Source organism: Canis lupus, chromosome 38, assembly GCF_003254725.2.
Source record: "Canis lupus dingo isolate Sandy chromosome 38, ASM325472v2, whole genome shotgun sequence".
NCBI lineage: Eukaryota > Metazoa > Chordata > Mammalia > Carnivora > Canidae > Canis > Canis lupus.
The window spans coordinates 21,846,927-21,865,000 of record NC_064280.1 but is presented as its reverse complement, the minus strand read 5'-3'; the positions used below and the strand labels follow the sequence as shown (position 1 = coordinate 21,865,000).

The 18,074-nt window shown below is 53.1% G+C and overlaps 2 protein-coding genes across 9 annotated transcripts in view; one reads left to right on the top strand and one right to left on the bottom strand.

Annotated features, from left to right (window-relative positions):
* TOMM40L (translocase of outer mitochondrial membrane 40 like) overlaps nt 1-3,059 on the top strand; it is a 3,654-nt gene extending 595 nt beyond the window's left edge. The window contains exons 2-10 of one of the 4 annotated variants that reach the window (XM_049106934.1): nt 1-232; nt 519-586; nt 882-974; nt 1,283-1,384; nt 1,518-1,712; nt 1,830-1,926; nt 2,038-2,114; nt 2,321-2,423; nt 2,566-3,059. The exon at nt 1-232 is cut by the window's left edge and continues 19 nt beyond it. In XM_049106934.1, coding sequence (XP_048962891.1) covers nt 118-232; nt 519-586; nt 882-974; nt 1,283-1,384; nt 1,518-1,712; nt 1,830-1,926; nt 2,038-2,114; nt 2,321-2,423; nt 2,566-2,705 — 990 coding nt within the window. In that variant the 5' untranslated portion in view covers nt 1-117 and the 3' untranslated portion in view covers nt 2,706-3,059. Of the gene's footprint in view, nt 233-518; nt 587-881; nt 975-1,282; nt 1,385-1,517; nt 1,713-1,803; nt 1,927-2,037; nt 2,115-2,320; nt 2,424-2,565 lie in introns of all 4 variants that reach the window. The other 3 variants (XM_035711248.2, XM_025420838.3, XM_025420839.3) reach the window with 3 other exon arrangements.
* Nucleotides 3,060-3,318: 259 nt separating this feature from the next.
* NR1I3 (nuclear receptor subfamily 1 group I member 3) lies at nt 3,319-17,260 on the bottom strand. Of its 5 annotated transcripts, none has more exons than XM_049106933.1 (9): nt 17,119-17,260; nt 7,836-7,974; nt 7,225-7,355; nt 5,910-6,079; nt 5,587-5,726; nt 5,001-5,146; nt 4,693-4,809; nt 4,474-4,579; nt 3,319-3,572 (listed from the first exon to the last, which is right to left on the bottom strand). In XM_049106933.1, the coding sequence occupies exons 2-9, from the start codon at nt 7,940-7,942 to the stop codon at nt 3,443-3,445; spliced, it is 1,047 nt and encodes a 348-aa protein (XP_048962890.1). In that variant the 5' UTR covers nt 7,943-7,974; nt 17,119-17,260; the 3' UTR covers nt 3,319-3,442. The 5 variants fall into 5 exon arrangements, 4 of the variants coding, with proteins under 4 accessions (XP_048962890.1, XP_025276622.1, XP_025276620.1 ...); XM_025420837.2 differs by lacking the exon at nt 17,119-17,260 and adding an exon at nt 8,241-8,369; XM_025420835.3 differs by lacking the exon at nt 17,119-17,260 and adding an exon at nt 8,138-8,261.
* Between the last annotated feature and the right edge of the window lie 814 nt (nt 17,261-18,074).

The window sequence follows — 18,074 nt, the reverse complement described above, 5'->3', positions numbered from 1 at the left end:
GGAAGTTTCTGGGACTGGGGAGTCGGAGGATGCGGGGTGGGGCCCGAGGGGGGTAGAGGGAGCAATAGCGTCCTTTCTCAGGCTAACCCCGGCCCCTCCCGTGACCCCTGGACGGAGATGGGGAACACACTGGGCCTGGCACCGATGGGGGCTTTGCCCCGCCGGAGTCCCCGTCGCGAGGAGCCTCTGCCCAACCCTGGGAGCTTCGACGAGCTGCACCGGCTTTGCAAAGGTGAGAGCTTGGCATTTGGGGGTCTCACGTTGAAGGGGCAGAGGAGGGGAGGGTCTGGAATCTGGGGTGTCCAGTGATGGGAGCAGGAGAGGGCAGATCCCAGCGGGGGCATCCAGCCTCAGGGAGGATCAGGTGCCCCAGTGGAGCGGACCATTTCGTGGTAGGACTCGAAAGGAGGTCAGTTCCTCCAAAGTGCTTTCAATGGGATGGAAAGGGGAGACAAGTCTTGGGGCAGGGGTTCCTTGTCTGTGCTTACTCCCCCTTCCCCTCCCCGCACCCCCTTCAGATGTGTTCCCAGCACAGATGGAGGGAGTAAAGCTCGTGGTCAACAAGGTTCTGAGCAGCCATTTCCAGGTGCTCCCCCTTCTCTGGTCCTCCCTACCATTCCTCCCTGCCCATCCCTGGAGCCTCTCCTCCTTGCCTTTGCACTCAAGCCTTACCCAGGCTACTGTGGGACAAAGGAGGGAGGACGTGGGGCTCTCTCCACCTCCCTTGCCTGCGGGACTTGTTGCTTTGAGTCTTGGTGACCCTCTCTATGTTGGAATATTTGGGGTTCTTGCAAGGCCTTCTGGTTGGGGAGAAGAGAAAGGGTGGGACGGGGCCTGAAAGTGGCAGGAATGCTTTCCTCCATTGACTGCTCTTCCCTCAGGTGGCTCACACCGTGCACATGAGTGCCCTGGGCCTGCCAGGCTACCACCTCCATGCGGCCTATGCAGGGGACTGGCAACTCAGCCCCACCGAGGTGAGGACTCCTTGCACCTGGGCCGTCTCTCTAGAAGCCACCACCCCACCCCACCCCCGGCCCTGGGGCCCGGGTCTAGAGGTGGAGGAAATGTGTGTGTTGGGGGGGAGGGATGTGCAGGGCCCCTGCTTCTCTGGGTTTTCTCTCCGTGGGAGGAGAGAGTGGGGGCAACAGCTGTGGCAAGAGCCCGGGCTTGTCTCCGTGACTCCACTAGGGGGCGCCGGGTACTGTTAAAGAAATCCTGGCTGGCTGGCTGCACGCTGCCGGGTGCCCCCCAGCTCCCTCTTACTGTGCCCACTCCCCAACAGGTGTTCCCCACCGTGGTCGGGGATATGGACAGCAGCGGCAGCCTCAACGCCCAGGTCCTGCTCCTCTTGGCAGAGCGGCTCCGCGCCAAGGCTGTCTTCCAGGTGACCCGGGCTTCCTGCCTCCACCCCCAGAGCCAGGCTGCTGCTCTGGGCTGGGGGCTCGAGGGAGGAGCAGGGCAGTAGTGACGGTGCGGGGGGGGGGAGGCAGGCTTTCCTCCTTGCTCTCCCTCCCCAGACGCAGCAGGCCAAGTTCCTGACGTGGCAGTTCGATGGCGAGTACCGGGGAGACGACTACACAGCCACCCTGACCCTGGGGAATCCTGACCTCATTGGGGAGTCGGGTGAGGAACTGGGACGGGGATGCTTTTTCCTCGTGGCTGCCCACCTGCTAGTGTCGGCTGTGGCTCCTCATGGTCTGGAAGGTTCGGGGGTGAGAAGCATCCTGGGCAGGCTGGGGGGCGGGGAGCGGGCCTGGCTGCCGTCCCTACGACTGACGCTGTGTCTCCCCCGCTGCCCCACAGTGATCATGGTCGCTCACTTCCTGCAGAGCCTCACCCATCGGCTGGTGCTGGGAGGAGAGCTGGTTTATCACCGGCGGCCGGGCGAAGAGGGGGCCATCCTGACACTGGCTGGGAAGTACTCGGGTATGGGCTGAGGAGGGGGCCTGAGCGGAGGGGACCCTGAACTCCGGGCGGCTCCTGGCCTGGGTCCTGCCACAGTAACTCTCCTTGCCTCCTGTGCTTTGGTTTTTGCAGCTGTCCACTGGGTGGCCACGTTGAACGTGGGTTCAGGTGGGGCCCACGCGAGTTATTACCACAGGGCCAACGAACAGGTGAGCCTGCAGATCCGCCCCCCGCCCCCCAGCCGGTCAGTCGTGAACTCTGGCCCCCAGGGGCCTCTGCGGGCCCTGCTGCGCTGCGGTGCCTCCCACCCACACGGCTTGGCTGTCTTCGGCAGGCCTTCATTCTGCTGAGCCCGGGCGGCCTCCGCAGTGCCCACTGACACAGGCCCTTCCCCCATCCTTGCCGTGGTTCTCAGGTGCAGGTTGGAGTGGAGTTTGAGGCAAACACAAGGCTGCAAGACACAACCTTCTCCTTTGGTTACCACCTGACTCTGCCCCAGGCCAACATGGTGTTTCGAGGTGAGGGTTATTAAGATGGCATTTGGAGGTGCTGAGGACCTGGGGGGGTGGGCAGAGGGAGGGAAGCTTACTTCTGACCTTACTTCTGATCCCTCTGTCCACGCCTGTGAAATAACCTAGTCTGTATCCTGTTCCACAACAGGCCTGGTGGACAGTAACTGGTGTGTGGGTGCTGTGCTGGAGAAGAAGATGCCCCCCTTGCCCGTCACCCTAGCCCTTGGAGCCTTCCTCAATCACTGGCGCAACAGATTCCACTGTGGCTTCAGTATCACTGTGGGCTGAGGTGGCCCCAGAGCCAGCCCCCACAGACGCTGGAACCTCTGAGTCAGGTGCCCTAGGGCCAGAGACTAGGCCCCTCTCCAGAGCCCACCTTGCTGGGTGACCCCTCGGTCCCAGGAGCAGAGTGGGGGACAGGACCGTGCCCTCCTCAGAACTGGAGCTGCCACGGGGGCAGCTGCTGAGGCCGTGGTGTGAGGCTCCCACCTCCACCACTGGCCCCAGGGTCCTCTTCCCGTGCTCTTGTGGCTCTGGACGAAGGGAAGAAAGATTAAGGGGTATGTCTGGCCAACTTTCCCCCCCTCTTTTCCCCCTTCTTCGTTTCCCTGTGGATTAAAGCTCCTAGCTTCTTCCTCTTCAGAGCAGACCAGTCTGCATGGGATTAGCTCCCTATCCTGTTTTCCATCCCAGAGTCTCCCAGGGCTGGGAAAGAAGGGCTGAAAGGCTAAACCTTGGACCTCAGAAAGTGCCCCCCGCACTCTGGCCCCAGTTCCCAAAAGGAGTTTCTTTACCTCTTGGCCCTGAGGCTTCCTCCTTCCCATCTTCTGTGCATCCAGAGAACAGCTGTGTCCCCACGGTCATCCCCCACCACCCCAAGACTGCATGAAGAGGCGGTTAATCACTTTAGTCTTTCATTACGACCACTGGGCTCCCTTTCTACCAATCCTGACCTCCGGCCCCAGCATTTGCCCCTTTGCAGTCCAGTGTGTCTGGGTGGGCCGGGGAGGAGGCGGGCTGGGGTGTCAGCTGCAGATCTCCTGGAGCAGCGGCATCATGGCAGACAGTCCCTGGATGTGCTGGATTTGGTGCCCGTACGCATTGTTAATGCTCCGGAGCTCAGCCAACAGGCCCAGCAGCTTCGCATACAGAAACCTTTGGAGGAAGTAGTGGGGTCACCAGGGAAAGAGGGAAACGAGGCAGCCGAGAGTGTTGTGTTGAGGTCCTGCTCCCCTGAACTTCCCTCAGTGAGGCTGGGTCTGAACACTAGAGAAAGTCTTGCTCCGGTATGACAAGTTTATCAAAAACTCCAAAGGCCCCCAAGGGGCCCTCTGACACTGTCTTCTCTCACCATGCTGTTTTTCTTGACTCCAGAGGTCTGAGGGCCGGGTGTGAAGAAGGCCCCAGACTTGGTCAGAACTTCAACTGTGTGGAATCTGTGGATCTGGCCTTCTAGAGCAGGTTCTAGAAGGTGGCGTGTTGTGTGGTATAAAGCATCCCTCTTCTGGCCAAACTGGCTCATAGAGGAACAAACGAGAACAGGTGGAGTGTACCTCAGAGCCTGGGTAGATCACGGACTGTTGAGCCAGGTCCTGGCTTTGGCCATGAACCTGAACGACCGTAACTTCAAGGGGAATGAAAGATGAAAGGATTGGGCCATTGGAGAGGAAGGGAAGGGCCAAGGAGAGAGAGCAAACAAGAATCTTGGAAGGCTGCGTAGCCCGGAGAGCGGGACTGGTAAGGCGATGGGTGTCATCAATCTCAGGAATGCTATCATACAGAGCCTGCGAGCTACTACTTTGCATCTACTGAATAAAAAAAAAAAAAAAAGTCTGGAAAAAATCCGATGAAACAGCAGTAGGAGCGGTTTGGATGCCAGAACCATATGAGGTGCAAAGGGAAGGACTAGAGCCCCCCAGGGACCCGGTTTCCCAGAGGCAAGGCCGGTAGAGCGTTGCTCCTGAGCTCAGTGCTCCCCTCGCTGTGCTGCCCCTGCAGCTCCCTAGCACCCCCCCTCGTACCCCCTCCAACCCCCCACCCCCCGTACCCCCCATACCGATCCCGAGGCCTGGGCTGCTGGCCTCTGATGTAGCTCTGCAGGGTCAGGGCCATCACCTCTTGCAGATGGTCTATCTCTTCCCTCCGGGTAACCCCAGGCCTGTCTGGAAGGCACGGGCGGGGAAGGCCGGGCTTGGGTTTGCTGACGAAGGCCCGGGCTGGAGGGAGTCCGGGGGCTGGGAGGAGCTGAAGCTTCTGGGCTTTGGGGGATGCTCACCCGGAGAGAAGAGGGCCATGGCGGCCAGGAGCACGTACTCGGGCTCCTGGAGCTGGAGTCGCTTCAGGGTCCCATGGAAGCGAAAGAGCAACTCTAAAAACTCTTCCTGGAAGCCCGCTGGGGGAAAGGCTAGTCTTAGGCTCCCTCTGGCCGGGCCACAGGCCATAGGCCACAGGGCAGGGGGCAGGAGCAGGGGCAGCAGGTAGGGGGCAGGAGCAGGGGCAGCAGGTAGGGGCAGGGAGCAGGGGCGGGGAGAGGGGGCAGGGGGGCAGGGCAGGCCGCAGCCCTGGGTGCGAGCACCGCCTCACCGTGGACGCCGTCCTCCATCGTATAGCGCAGCGGCCCGCAGAGGAAGTGTCGCGTTTGGAGGCAGAACGTGGTGTTGAGAGCAATGTGACAGATTTCCACAGCTGCGCCCTTGAGGAGGGAGATCTGGTCCTCCATGGGCAGGGACCTTGGGGAGCACAGGAGCGCGTTAGACTCTACCCGGGTGGGGAGCTCCGAGCTCCCACTGAGCTCGCTTAAGAGCAAAGGAGGGGATCCAGGACCTGGGGCTTCGGCAAGGCTGCAGGATGGGCTAGTGCGTCTGTCCGTGACTGTGTGTGTGTGTGTGTGTGTGTGTGTGTGTGTGTGTGTGTGTGAGAGAGAGAGAGAGAGATTGTTATTTTTTTTAAAGATTTTATTTATTCATGAGAGAGATAGAGGCAGAGGGAGAAGCAGGTTCCCTGCAGGGACCCCGATGCGGACTGATCCTGGGGCTCCAGGGTCACGGCCGGGCCAAGGGGAGGTGCAAACCGCTGAGCCACCCAGGGATCCTGAGAGATTATAATTTATCAGAGTGCTTTCCTCCCGAAAGGTAAGGGGAGCTCAGAAAGGTAAGGGGAGCTCACGTACCGGAAGAGGGGCAGGTCCTTGGTGAACTTGATGACTTGCTGTACCATGAAAGTGTTGATGTCCGCCAAGTGCACGAGCAGAGGCATTACAGGGACTGGGATGGGCAAGCGCTGGTAGTGGGTGAACAGATGAGCTGGAGGCTGCAGACATCAGAGCCTAAATGAGCGGCTCGGGTCCCAGGGATCTCTCCAGCCCTGTCTTGGAAGGGTTCTGGGCCTAGGAGCCTGTCTATACTGGGGTCCTGGAGAAGTCTTGCCCTCAGGCCAGCCCCCTCAGGCACCCTTGGGGTCACATTTCAGCCCAAAGCCTCTATTGGTTCTCACCCTGAACTGCACAAACTGGTCAAACATGGTGCCCACGTGGCGGGTGTGAGCCCCCAGGAGTGTCTGGACTAGCTCTTTCTGCTCCTTGCTCAGCTGCAGAGGTGCTTGCTGGGCCCGCCGCTGGGCCTGCTTTGCTCGCCGCAGCGCCAGGGCTTCAGCCGACAGGATCACTGCCCGGGAAAGAGGACAAAGCCACTGAGGCCGGGGGAGAGCACCTCTCTCTGCCAGCCCCATGCCCCGGACCCGTCGGATCCCCCGCACAGTGAAGGACACGGGAAGGGACGAGCAGTCCTGAGGCCTCCTTGGGCTTGGCTGAAGTCCTGGAGGCTCAGGTGGTAGGGGTTCCTGCACACTCTCCCCAGCCCGAGAGGCACCGTCGGGGGTGAGGGAGGGGAGAGGAGGGTGGAGAATGGAGTGGTCACGGTGGAGGGAGATGTTAGCTTTTGGGCAAACACTGAAGAAGGAGGGCACTTGGTTCCTAAAACATCAGCCCTATAATTTCAAGGGTTCTGGGGTTACACCTGGCTGGACGGAACAATGCTATGGGTACACAGGGCAGGTGTTCTTATCCATATTCGTCAGATACGTGAACGGGCTGGCTCTCCAGTGGCTGGTCCAAGGTCACAGAATACTAGAGCGATGCAGATAGAAATCCAGCGAAGATTTTTTGGCTCCTATGGTTTCCTATCTGCTGCTCCATATTGGAAACTGGTGTGATACCACGGGAAAGCTAGGGCTTGGGCGTTGGAAGGGTCTGAACACGGAGGCTGCAACTTTGCAGCTGAGGAAACTCAGGCACATTCCGTGAGCTCCAGTGACATCATCTGTTGGGAGCATAGCCTCATCATGTGGCACAGAGAAATGGCATTAAATGATTCACCCAACAGCTACCAAGTACCTACTAAGTGACGGGCACTACATGTGTGAGAGAGAAAAATCAGGCCATGTGAATATCTAGGGGAAGAGCATTCTGGGTAGAGGGAATGGCAAGCACAAGTGCACAAGTCCTGAGGAGTGTGTGCTGGGTGTGCTTGGGGTGGGGGCAGGGCACTGAAGTTAGGGTGGCCGTGATGGATTGAACCAGGAGGGAAGAGTAGGAGATAAAGTCTGGGAGGCTCTGTGGGGGAAGCTAGGCCATGAGATCTCGGACTGTAAGAGAGATGAGGGGTCACGGGGGTTTTGAGCAGAATAGGAACATCATCTGACTTGTTTCCAAAAGCTCACTCTTCTGGTGCAGAGAATATGCTTTGGGAACAGAGGACAGAGCAGAGAGACCTGCTGGGTGGATTCTTGCGTTGGGAGGGGGCCAACTCACTTTCCTTCCTCATGCCAGCATCTAGGCACTTCTGCAACCTGCAGGCCGGGCAGTGGCGCCTCTGAGCCTTGTTGACCTTACAGCTTCCAGCGAAGGGGCAGGTGAGCCCGGTGCTTTTGCTGACCGTTCGTCTGTGAGAGATGGAGACACTCAGGAGGGTGGTCGTGGATGCCAGTGAACAGGTGGCTACGTGAGGGGCTGAGATGACATGGTCTAAAAGGATGTCTGGTGATGTGGGCCAATCTGAGCTGTGGCCAAGGGTCCCTAAGGGTGGGCAGGGTACAACACCTCTCAAGCATTTCCACAGGGACACAAGATCACTTAGGAGAGCCTTGCTGGCACAGCACTGGCTCAGTGCTCTGCAGGTGGTGAGTACGTAATAAGTACTCTGGACCAAGGGGTTGTGTCCACAGGACCAACACTCGGCCTTCCCTCTATTATTGTCACCTGTGTATGCAGTGTTGTGGTTGGCAAGATGTAGCATGCTAGCCACGGGGCAGTCAGGCCCTGAGAGGCAGGACTGGCTGGACAAGCCCGGGCATGTGCCAGGGCTGACAGGCTGCCCCGTGGGCAGTTAGGGAGGTCGTTTCTCCCAGGGAGGAAGCTCTTACCTGAAGAAGCCCTTGCAGCCCTCACAAGTCAGGGCATGGAAATGATAGCCCGTGGCTCGGTCTCCACATACCATACAGTTCCTGGGCTCATCGTCCCCGCTGGCCATGGCCTCAGATGCTGTGATGCTGTCACAGGCCCCTGAGTGTGGGAGAGGTTAGCAGTCAGCCGGAGGCCACCCTTGATGCTCTTCTGCTCCTTCTGCCCGGCGATGGGACCTCTTCCCGAACCTTCCGTGGGCCTGACCCTCTGTCTTATCTGTGCTTTATTGCCTCTCGTCTCTGGCCCCCAGAAGATTTCCTACCTGCTACTCTTAGGCCTGTCATCTGCAGACTCTAACTCTGCACCTGCTTTCCCCTGGGTCTCAGGAACTGCCAGTGTTCGGAGTTAGGGATTATTCTCCATACCTGGAAAACAGGGAATTTCTGTTCCGTGTGGCGTCCAGTGGTTCTCGGCAACTGCCTAGATAAGGCACAGACTCTGGACCTGGGGCAAAGGCCCAGGTGGGAGGTTTTCCCAGCATGCCCATGGTGCAGGCTGCTGGCACACAGGGAGGGACCCTGCTGGGTAGGGACGGGGCCTCATGACTCACTAGAAGCTGCTGCTTATCAGACCCACGGAGCCCTTCCTTACTACTGAGCTTCGGGCTAGATCGGCAAGCCTCCTTCGAACATGGATCTTGGACAAGCAGGGAAGGGAGAGGGAGAGAGCAAGCTTCTTCATGTGCAGTAGGACAACAGTTAAACAACAGGCATGCCAATTGCACAAGGCACCTACAAGGAAGGTTCTTAAGAAGAGACTGAGGTCTAACGAAGAGCTTCTGCGAAGAGCTAGTGAGGTCTATACTTCCTAACTGGGGAGAGCTGAGAATTAAATCAGAGTAGCCTCTTATCAATTAGAGGTAGTAGTTAGGATTGATTTGAGGACTCTTGCGCCCAGCTGGCTTCGTGGGCACCTGGCCTGTGCAGTCACACAAGAGCCGGGGCTCAGGAGGGTCCTGGGTTTGGTTTCATGCTCGGCCATGGCTGTCTTGAAATTCTTTTTTTTTTTTTTTTTTTTTTTAAGATTTTATTTATTTATTCATGAGAAACACACACAGAGAGAGGCAGCAGCAGAGGGAGAAGCAGGCTCCATGCTGGGAGCCCGATGTGGAACTTGATCCCTGGACTCCAGGATCACGCCCTGGGCTGAAGGCAGGCGCTCAACCGCTGAGCCACCCAGTTGTTCCTGTCTTGAAATTCTTAATGATTTTTGAGTAAGGGAATGGGAATCTGCCTTTCTGTTTTTCAACACGCCCTGCAGATGATGTTCTCAGTCCTGTCTAGAGCCAAGATGAAGGGCTTCTAATTAATAAGTTTAAGAATCACAAGTAGGAGTCTTCACCAGGGTTGTCTCATGTTCCATCAACACTGAAGAATATTTTGCAGGTGTGAAAACTGTGTGTGTGTGTGTGTGTGTGTGTGTTCTCTCAATATCTATGAACTGAAAAAGCATTTCAAAAGTTATTTGGATGTTTTGGGGATGGACAACATTTTGGTTACATCTATGTTAGGTAAATCTGATACTACACACATGCTAGAATGGAGTCCAAAGCTGTCTTCTAATTTGAAGGTCCTCACTGCAGATCTCCCCTGGTGTTTGCTATTTTTTTTAAGATTTTATTTATTTATTCATGAGAGACAGAGAGAGAGAGAGAGGCAGAGACACAGGCAGAGGGAGAAGCAGGCTCCATGCAAGGAGCCCGATGTGGGACTCGATCCTGAGACTCCAGGATCACACCCCCGGCTGAAGGCAGACGCTTAACTGCTGATCCAACTGGGCATCCCAGGTGTTTGCTATTTCTGCACTGGTACAGCCTTCTCCCACTAGAAATAAGCATATTTATTTATTTAGTCATGTTATTTTCTTCCATTAAAAGTTCAATCATAATTAACGTTGCTCTAAATATGAGTTTAAAACCCATGTGTAGGGGCGCCTGGGTGGCTCCATCAGTTAAACATCTGCCTTCAGCTCAGGTCATGATCTTGGGGTCCTGGGATCAGCCCCACATTGGGCTCCCTACGCAACGGGGAATCTGTTTCTCCCTCTCCTTCTGCTGCTCCCCCTTGCTCACTCTGTCTCTGTCTCAAATGAATAAAAAAACTATTGTAAATAAATAAACACGAACCCACAATCAGGTTGGAGTAAAAAAACCCAGAGAGAGAGATACAGAGCCTTATTTAGTCCCCCAGAATGAATTGTATTAACTATTATATTTTGAAATAAGTGGAGTTCCAGAGAGCCCAGGTGCTTAGATCTGGTTCTTGGGGGATGCTGAGCACATCTCTGGGTGCACATCTTTTGGCATATTCTTCTGAGTGTGACTGTGAGAATTCATACCAATTAATCTAACCAACATATATTGACTAAGAACCTACTATGTGGTAGACATTAGGAATGAAAAGCTGACTAAGATGCTCTTCTGGCCTTATGGAATGGACCTTAAACGTGCTAGTGAGGGGACGCCTGGGTGGCTCAGCAGTTGAGCGTCTGCCTTTGGCCCAGGGCATGATCCCGGGGTCCTGGGATCGAGTCCCACGTCGGGCTCCCTGTAGGGAGCCTGCTTCTCCCTCAGCCTGTGTCTTTGCCTCAATCTCTCTCTCTCTCATGAATAAGGAAATAAAATCTTAAAAAAAGTGCTAGTGAGAAAGGCAGACGTTTGCACAGATAGAAATCTAATCAGATCAATGATGGCGCTGTGCATGGAGCATATGGGACCACAGAGCAGGGGCACCTAATCCACTTTGGCAAAAAGGTGTTGAGGAGTAGGCAGGAAAGGCTTCCCGGAGGAGTGACAGCTGAGTTGATTTTGAAAGGGTAATGAGGAGTTAGGTGAAAACAAAACGCAGTTTAAGCAGAAGGTGCAACGCGAGAAAGTTCCAGAAGCCAGATCCAAAAGGTGCCTGTGGTCGAACCCCAAATAAACCTCTCGGGCTGGAGCCCAGCACTCCAGATTGGGAGTGGGAGGGAAGAAATCTGGAGCGGTGGGCTAGGAGGCCGAGATGGAAGCAGGGCCAGTTCACAGGGGACCTCCTGTCTCCCAGACGAAGCAGGCTGGATCCATCAGAAAGCTTTTGAAATGACACGGGCAGACCTATTCTGGTTAGATCTATCTCACTCTAGATATCTTACTTTGCTGGCTGTTTGGAAGATGGATCTGATGGTGCAGGGTCTGAGGCAAAGGGACCAGTAGGAAAGCTATGGCCGCGATGTAGTTGGGAGAAGATTACGCCTGAGGTAGCACAGTGGGAAGCTGTAGAGGAAGAGGGGGTTTTGAGAAATACATGGGAGGTGCAATCACTGGAACTTGGTGGCTACTAGAGGAAGAGGAAGAGGAAGAGGAAGAGGAAGAGGAGTCACACAGGACTCCAGGTTTCTAGCTTGAGTGATTAAGTGATGAAGTACCATCCCCTGGGAGAGAGATGACAGGAGGACGGCGTTCTGCATACACCCACCCACCAGTTTATTAGCTGACTTCACTTGGATGTCACATAGGCATCTCAAATTCAGTAGGTCTTTTTAAAAAATATTTTAGTTATTTATTCATGAGAGACACACAGAGAGAGGCAGAGATACAGGCAGAGGGAGAAGCAGGCTCCCTATGGGGAGCCCGATGCAGGACTGGATCCCAGGACCCCGGGGTCACGCCCTGAGCTAAAGGCAGATGCTCCACTGCCTAGCCACCCAGGTGTCCCTCAGTAGGTCTTAAAATGCCGCTTTACGATACCTAAGGCACAACCAGCAAAATAAAAAATAAACAAGTAGGACTGCATCAAACTAAAAAGCTGCACAGCAAAGGAAACCATCAACAAAACGAAAAGGCAACCTAGAGAATGGGGGGAAATGTTTGCAAAGGACACATCCAGTAAGGGGTTAATATCCCAAATATTTAAGATGGGATCCCTGGGTGGCTCAGCGGTTTAGTGCCTGCCTTTGGCCTAGGGCACGATCCTGGAGTCCCAGGTACGAGTCCTGCGTCGGGCTCCCTGCATGGAGCCTGGTTCTCCCTCCTCCTGTGTCTCTGCCTCTCTCTCTCTCTATGTCTATCATGAATAAATAAATTAATTAATTTAAAAAATATGGGATCCCTGGGTGGCGCAGTGGTTTAGCGCCTGCCTTTGGCCCAGGGCGATCCTGGAGACCCGGGATCAAATCCCACGTCGGGCTCCCGGTGCATGGAGCCTGCTTCTCCCTCTGCCTATGTCTCTGCCTCTCTCCTTCTCTCTCTGACTATCATAAATAAAAAAAAAAATAATTAAGAAACTCAATAGCAAAAGCTGGAACCAAAACCAAATAATCCCCCCCCACACTCCAAATAACCCAATTAAAAATGAACAAAGGACCTCAATAGACATTTTTCCAAAGAAGATGTTTAAATGGTCAACAGGTACACGAGAAGGTGCCAGCATCCCTCATCATCAGGGCAATGCAAATCAAGACCGCAGTGAGATACCATCCCACACCAGAAAAACAAGAGCTAACAAGTGGTGGCGAGAACGTGAAGAAAGGAAACCCTTGTGTGTGGGAATGTAAATTCACAGCCACCATGGAAAACAGTATGGGAGTGCCTCAAAAAATTAAAAATAGAACTACCGTATAATCCAGCAATTCCATTTCTGGGTGTATATCCAAAGGAAACAAAGTCTCTGTCCTGAAGGATATGTGAACCTCTGCATTCATTGTAGCATTATTTATAATAGCTTAGATGGATAGGGGTGCCTGGGAGGCTCAAGCTGTGACCCTGGGGTCCCGGGGTCGAGTCCCGTGTGGGACTCCCTGCAGGGAGCCTGCTTCTCCCTCTGCCTGTGTCTCTGCCTGTGTCTGTCTCATGAATAAGTAAATAAAATCTTTTTTTTTTAAAAGATGGGTAAAGATGGGTACACACACATTGGAATACTATTCAGCCCTAAAAAGAAGGAAATCCTGCTATTTGTGACGTGGACGCACCCTGAGGGCATCATCCTAAGCGAAGTAAGTCAGAGAAAGACAAACGCTGTGTGATCTCACTTAGATGTAGAACCTCAGACAAACTCTTAGAAACAGATCAGATTTTTGGTTGCCAGAGGTGGAGGGTGGAAGAGGTCAAGAGGAGGGACACCTGGGTGGTTCAGTGGGGTAAGCCTCTGCCTTCAGCTCAGGTCATGATCCCAGGGTCCTGGAATCGAGTCCCGCCTCTGCCTCCCTGCTCAGTGGGGAGTCTGCTTCTCCCTCTGCCTCTGCTTGCCTCTCTCCCTGCTTGTATGTTCTCTGTTTCTCTCTGTCAAATAAATAAATAAAGTCTTAAAAAAATAATTCTGACTCTGGCTCTTGCTGGCTGAATTACTTTTTTTGCTCCTTCCCTAAATATTTGACCTCCCTGAGACCCAGCTCAAGGGAGTCCGATAGGATCAGGCTGGGCCACTCCCAGACAAGGGAGGGGATGCAGTCCTCCTCCTCCTGGCTCTCCCTGACGTGCTTAGGGAGGAGCTCAGGTTGCTGCAGAGATGCTCTGGCCCAGGGTTGCCCCTTCTCCCGGGGCCCAGGGATTGCCCTGAGCCTTGTTCTTGTTGGCTTGGGGACACGCCTCTCGGAGCCTGCTCTCCTAGGTACAGGAGTGCTCCCAGCCTTGGGGCACCTGGCTGCCTCGTCAAAAGAGCACTGGGCTCTCAATCTCGGGGTCATGAGTTTGAGCTCCATCTGGGGTGTAGAGGTTACTTAAATAAAACTTAAAAAGGTGGGAGGAGGGACGCCTGGGTGGCTCAGTTAGTTGAGCACCTGCCTTTGGCTCAGGTGGTGATCCTGGAGTCCTGGGATCGAGCCCCACATTGGGCTCCCTGCTCAGCTGGGAGTCTGCTTCTCCCTCTGTTCTCTTATTCTCTCTCAAATACATAAATAAAATCTTAAAAAAATTAAAAAGAAGTGCTCCCAGTCTTAGAGTCTCCCCCACAGAGCAAGAGTGAGGCTGGGAGCTGCCGGGGTCCGCCCCTGACCTCCGTGGGGAGCAGGCTCTGAGGTTAACCCATGTCCTTACCTTCCTCCCCCATGCCTGTCCCAGGGTCTGAAAATCATCTGTGTTGGTTACGGCCTAGTGGGTTAAACTATCTAAACTTCACTTTTCTTATCTGGAAAAGGGGGTTAATAACACCTCCTTAGCGAGGTTTGTTGTGAAGATTACATAAAGCAATATATGTAAAGTTCCTTGGTGCTTGGAACCTGGAAGGAAGTCGGTACACATTCCTTCTCTTACCCTCTTCCTTCCCCTGCATTGCCACCTGCTCCCAGATGCGAGCCAGAAGCCGGGGAGTCACCTAGCCCCCCTCCTCTCCCTCACTCCCTGGAAACCATCGCCAGCTCACCTGTCATTCCTGCCTCCCAGCCCGACGTGCCCACGGCTCTTACTGGGCTCAGGCCCCCCGCCATCTCCCACTTATTACTGCAGTAACCTGTTAAATTATTCTCCCCACACCCAGCCTCATCTTCTTCCAGCCCGTCCTCCATGCTGTTGCTATTTCTAGAATGCAAATTTGATCATGTCTCTTTCCTGCTTAAAATTCTTCATTTGCTTCCCATCACCTTCAGGATAAAATCCAATCCCTTTAGCATGTCACACACAGTCCTTCGTGATCTGGCCCCGATTTATCACTCTGGCCTCATCTGTTCCAAGCCCGCTTCCCTCCCGTGATCGAACACGACACATTTTGGCTCTAGATGTGCTTACACGCTGAGGGAGCCCTGAACGAGCGGGGCCCGGTCACCTCTGAACCTCGGCCCCTGTTCTTCTGTCGGGCTGGACTTGCCCTGCATACCTCCGCTTCCAAATCACTGCACAGCCCGTCCCGGTCCTCGTGATCCGCTCGGCCCGGTGGCTCACAGCTACCCCTCTGCACGCACATCTGTCACAACCCTGATCATATTGCAGAGTAATCGTATTTCTCTCTGACTCTGTCAATCGACTGTGAGTTGTTGAAGTCAAGAGCCGCCTCTTTTACTTTTAGATCCTTGGGGCTTATACATGCCTGACACATAGAATAAATGTTTTTGACATAAATAAATAGGCTTATATGCATTAAGGTCTGATTCCAAGCTCATGCCCTTCCCACGTGCATCATGCATTATGATTTGGGAATTCATTCATTCGCTTAGCAAATATTTAACGGAGATTTACTTTGTGCCAAGCACGTTCTAGCAGCACCGGTTCCATGGTGTCACCTGGATATGTTCCTGTTTCCCTTTCTCGTCGCTATCTTTCAGAGCGGATCCTGATCCTTTGCTATCCGGATTCCCTGATGGGATGCTCATTAGTCCTCCAGTCTGATTCCTGACTCCATTCTGACTTCTGGACCATGGCTACCTGAGGTTCTCACCTGCCCTGTCTGCATCTGACCTCCGAGTGACCTCACTCAGGTGTCTGTTGAGCCAAACCTCCGGTCTCAGCCTGCTTTATCCTGTGCAGACCCCCAGGTTCTGGCTCAAACACGTCTCTTCTCTTCTGTTACTTTCCCTACATGGACTCAGACTCTTATACTTTGTACAACTGTCATTTTCCCACCTTGTTCTCCTTGCTCCTCATCTTTCTCTTGCCAAATCAGTCCTGTTTCCTCTGCAAGAGCAATCTAGACATGCTGTTTGTGCAAGAGTCAGGTTTACATTCCCTGTTCTGATGTTCAAGGCCCTCACATGTCTCTGGCAGCTTCCCTATCATCCACCACAATCTTACTTCATCATTTTTCTCTTGTTAACACCCAGAGGTGGTTTTTCCCCCCCTTCTTCCCATTCCCTTCCACCTAAAAGGTGCCTAACTTTTATCTTTCCCTTAATGCCCAACCTCAAATCCCATTTTCCACAGGAAACTTTTGGCTCTTTTGGTCCAGGACCATGTCTTTCTTCTTTGATCTATGATAGAACTTGTACTTTGTAGCACACTTGGGTATGTAATCATTGATGGCTGGTGAGCCAAATCTGGTCTGCTGCCTCTTTTTGCAGAGCCTATGAGCTAAGAATGGTTTTTACATTAAAATTTAAAAAGAAGAAAAAGAATATTTCATGACACATAAAAATTACATGAAGTTCATACTTCAGTGTCCACAAATAAAGTTTTATTAGAACACAGCCACACTTACTGGCTTATTGTTTAGGACCATTTTCAAAGTATAGGGGGACACTTGAGTCATCTCAACGGAGACCATCAGGCCTGCAAAGCCTAACATAGTAACTATCTGGCTGTTACAGGAAAAGCTTGCCGATCTCTGATCTAGGATCTTAAATTCTCTTTAGAATCTTTGCAAAGCTGTTTAAGAACTTTGGAGAGATCTGCTTCATTAAAGACAATCTTTTCCATGCTAATTAGCCATTCATTAGAAAGGTAGGGGGAAGCCAGAGGAGTAGAGGCTTCATAGAATGAGTAGGAGCTAGCCTAGTTAGAAACTGGCTAATTTAGGCAACCACATCCCATGGCAAGTGAGAGTCAGAGGATCTCAGGTGGATGGGGGAGAAGACATGATCTTGTCCCCTTCTTCTCTCTTTCTGAGCTGGCAGAGAAAGTGTAAAAGCACATTGGGTGATGTACAAAAGTGTTGAATCACTATATTGTACACCTGAAACTAATATAACACTATATGAACTCTAGTGGAGTTTAAAAACATTTTTTTAAATTAGTGGGGTGCCTGGGTGGCTCAGTCGGTTGAGCATCTGACTCTTGGTTTTGGCTCACATCATGATCTTGGAGTCGGGAGATGGAGCCTGGTCCCGTGTGGGGCTCTGTGCTCAGTGTGGAGTCTGCTGGAGATTCTTGGTGTCTCTCCCTCTGCCCATCCCCCTGCTCACACATGCTCTCTCTCTAAAATAAATAATTAAATTAGAAAAAAAAGAAAAGAAAATGTAAAAGTACAGAGCAGCTAGCAAGAGAAAGGGTATTTGAGGTCTTATCTGAATTCGGTTGTTGAAAAGGTTCTTGGCTGAGAGTAGCTTAGCTATTAATGACTCAGTTATTACAGGCCATGAAGGAAACTATCAAAAGGGTGTCGGAGCTGAAGCCGAGAGAGAGTTTGGTTTTGGCTCACTGAAGCTGTATGTAGGCTAAGAGGTTTTACAATGCCTAGAAGTATCACAGGCAAGAGAGTTTGAAGGATTTCCTTAAAGTAGAAATGAAAGCTAGATGTTTAGATAAGCAGGAGTGGCAGCTGGAGTTATAAGGGAGCTCATGACTTTTCCCTCCGTGTTCTGCTTCTCTTCATCTTGCTCTGATCATATTTTCCCCTTAAAACTTACACCACAGGGATCCCTGGGTGGTGCAGCGGTTTAGCGCCTGCCTTTGGCCCAGGGCGCGATCCTGGAGACCCGGGATCGAATCCCACGTCGGGCTCCCGGTGCATGGAGCCTGCTTCTCCCTCTGCCTATGTCTCTGCCTCTCTCTCTCTCTGTGTGACTATCATAGATAAATAAAAATTAAAAAAAAAAACTTACACGACATAATTACTTAACACAATTCCATCTTCTTGGAAAACAATCTCTCCAGATTGGGCTGTGGGCTTCATCTTTCACACCCGCTCCCTACACCCCACTTAGCTGCCTAGTGGACCCCGGAACTCAAACATGGACCACCAGAAGGGTCGCTCGCTCCCTGAATTGCAGGAAGATACAAGCCAGACTCTAGGAGGCAGGACTCGCATGTTGAAACCCATTTTAATGGCAACAATAGCTGCAAAATCGTAAGTGCGTCTCCTTTCTTTTAATGGTCTCACCATCATGCCTGGCACAGAGGAGGGCACATTGTCACAGCGAGACACGGAATGAATAAGCAGTTGTAAATCAGCTTTGGTGGGGAGCCCGTGACCTACTCAAGTGGATGCTAAGGGTCCATCTTTTATTTATTTATTTTTTGCATTATGGGGGAGGTAAGGCTGATGAGTTGTAAAAAGTCTTCTTTCTACTCCCGAGATCTGTAATGTTCGCAGTCCCACAGGCCCTTCCCAACTTCCCTGTTCTCTGCCAGGGAATACGGTCCACTTGCTCCTGTCTGCCTCTCCTCCGAGCCTCTCCCGCGCTGTCCTACCTTCTCGGAGTCACACTGCCATCCTAGACTCCCGGTGAACCCGCCACCTCTCCCGGCTTCGGCCCTTGCACTCCAGTTTCCTGCTTCTCCTGTACCCTCTCGGTCGCCCTGCGGCTCTTTCGAGGCTCTCCCACGCTCGCACACTCCTTCCTTCGCTCTCTCCGCTTCCCTC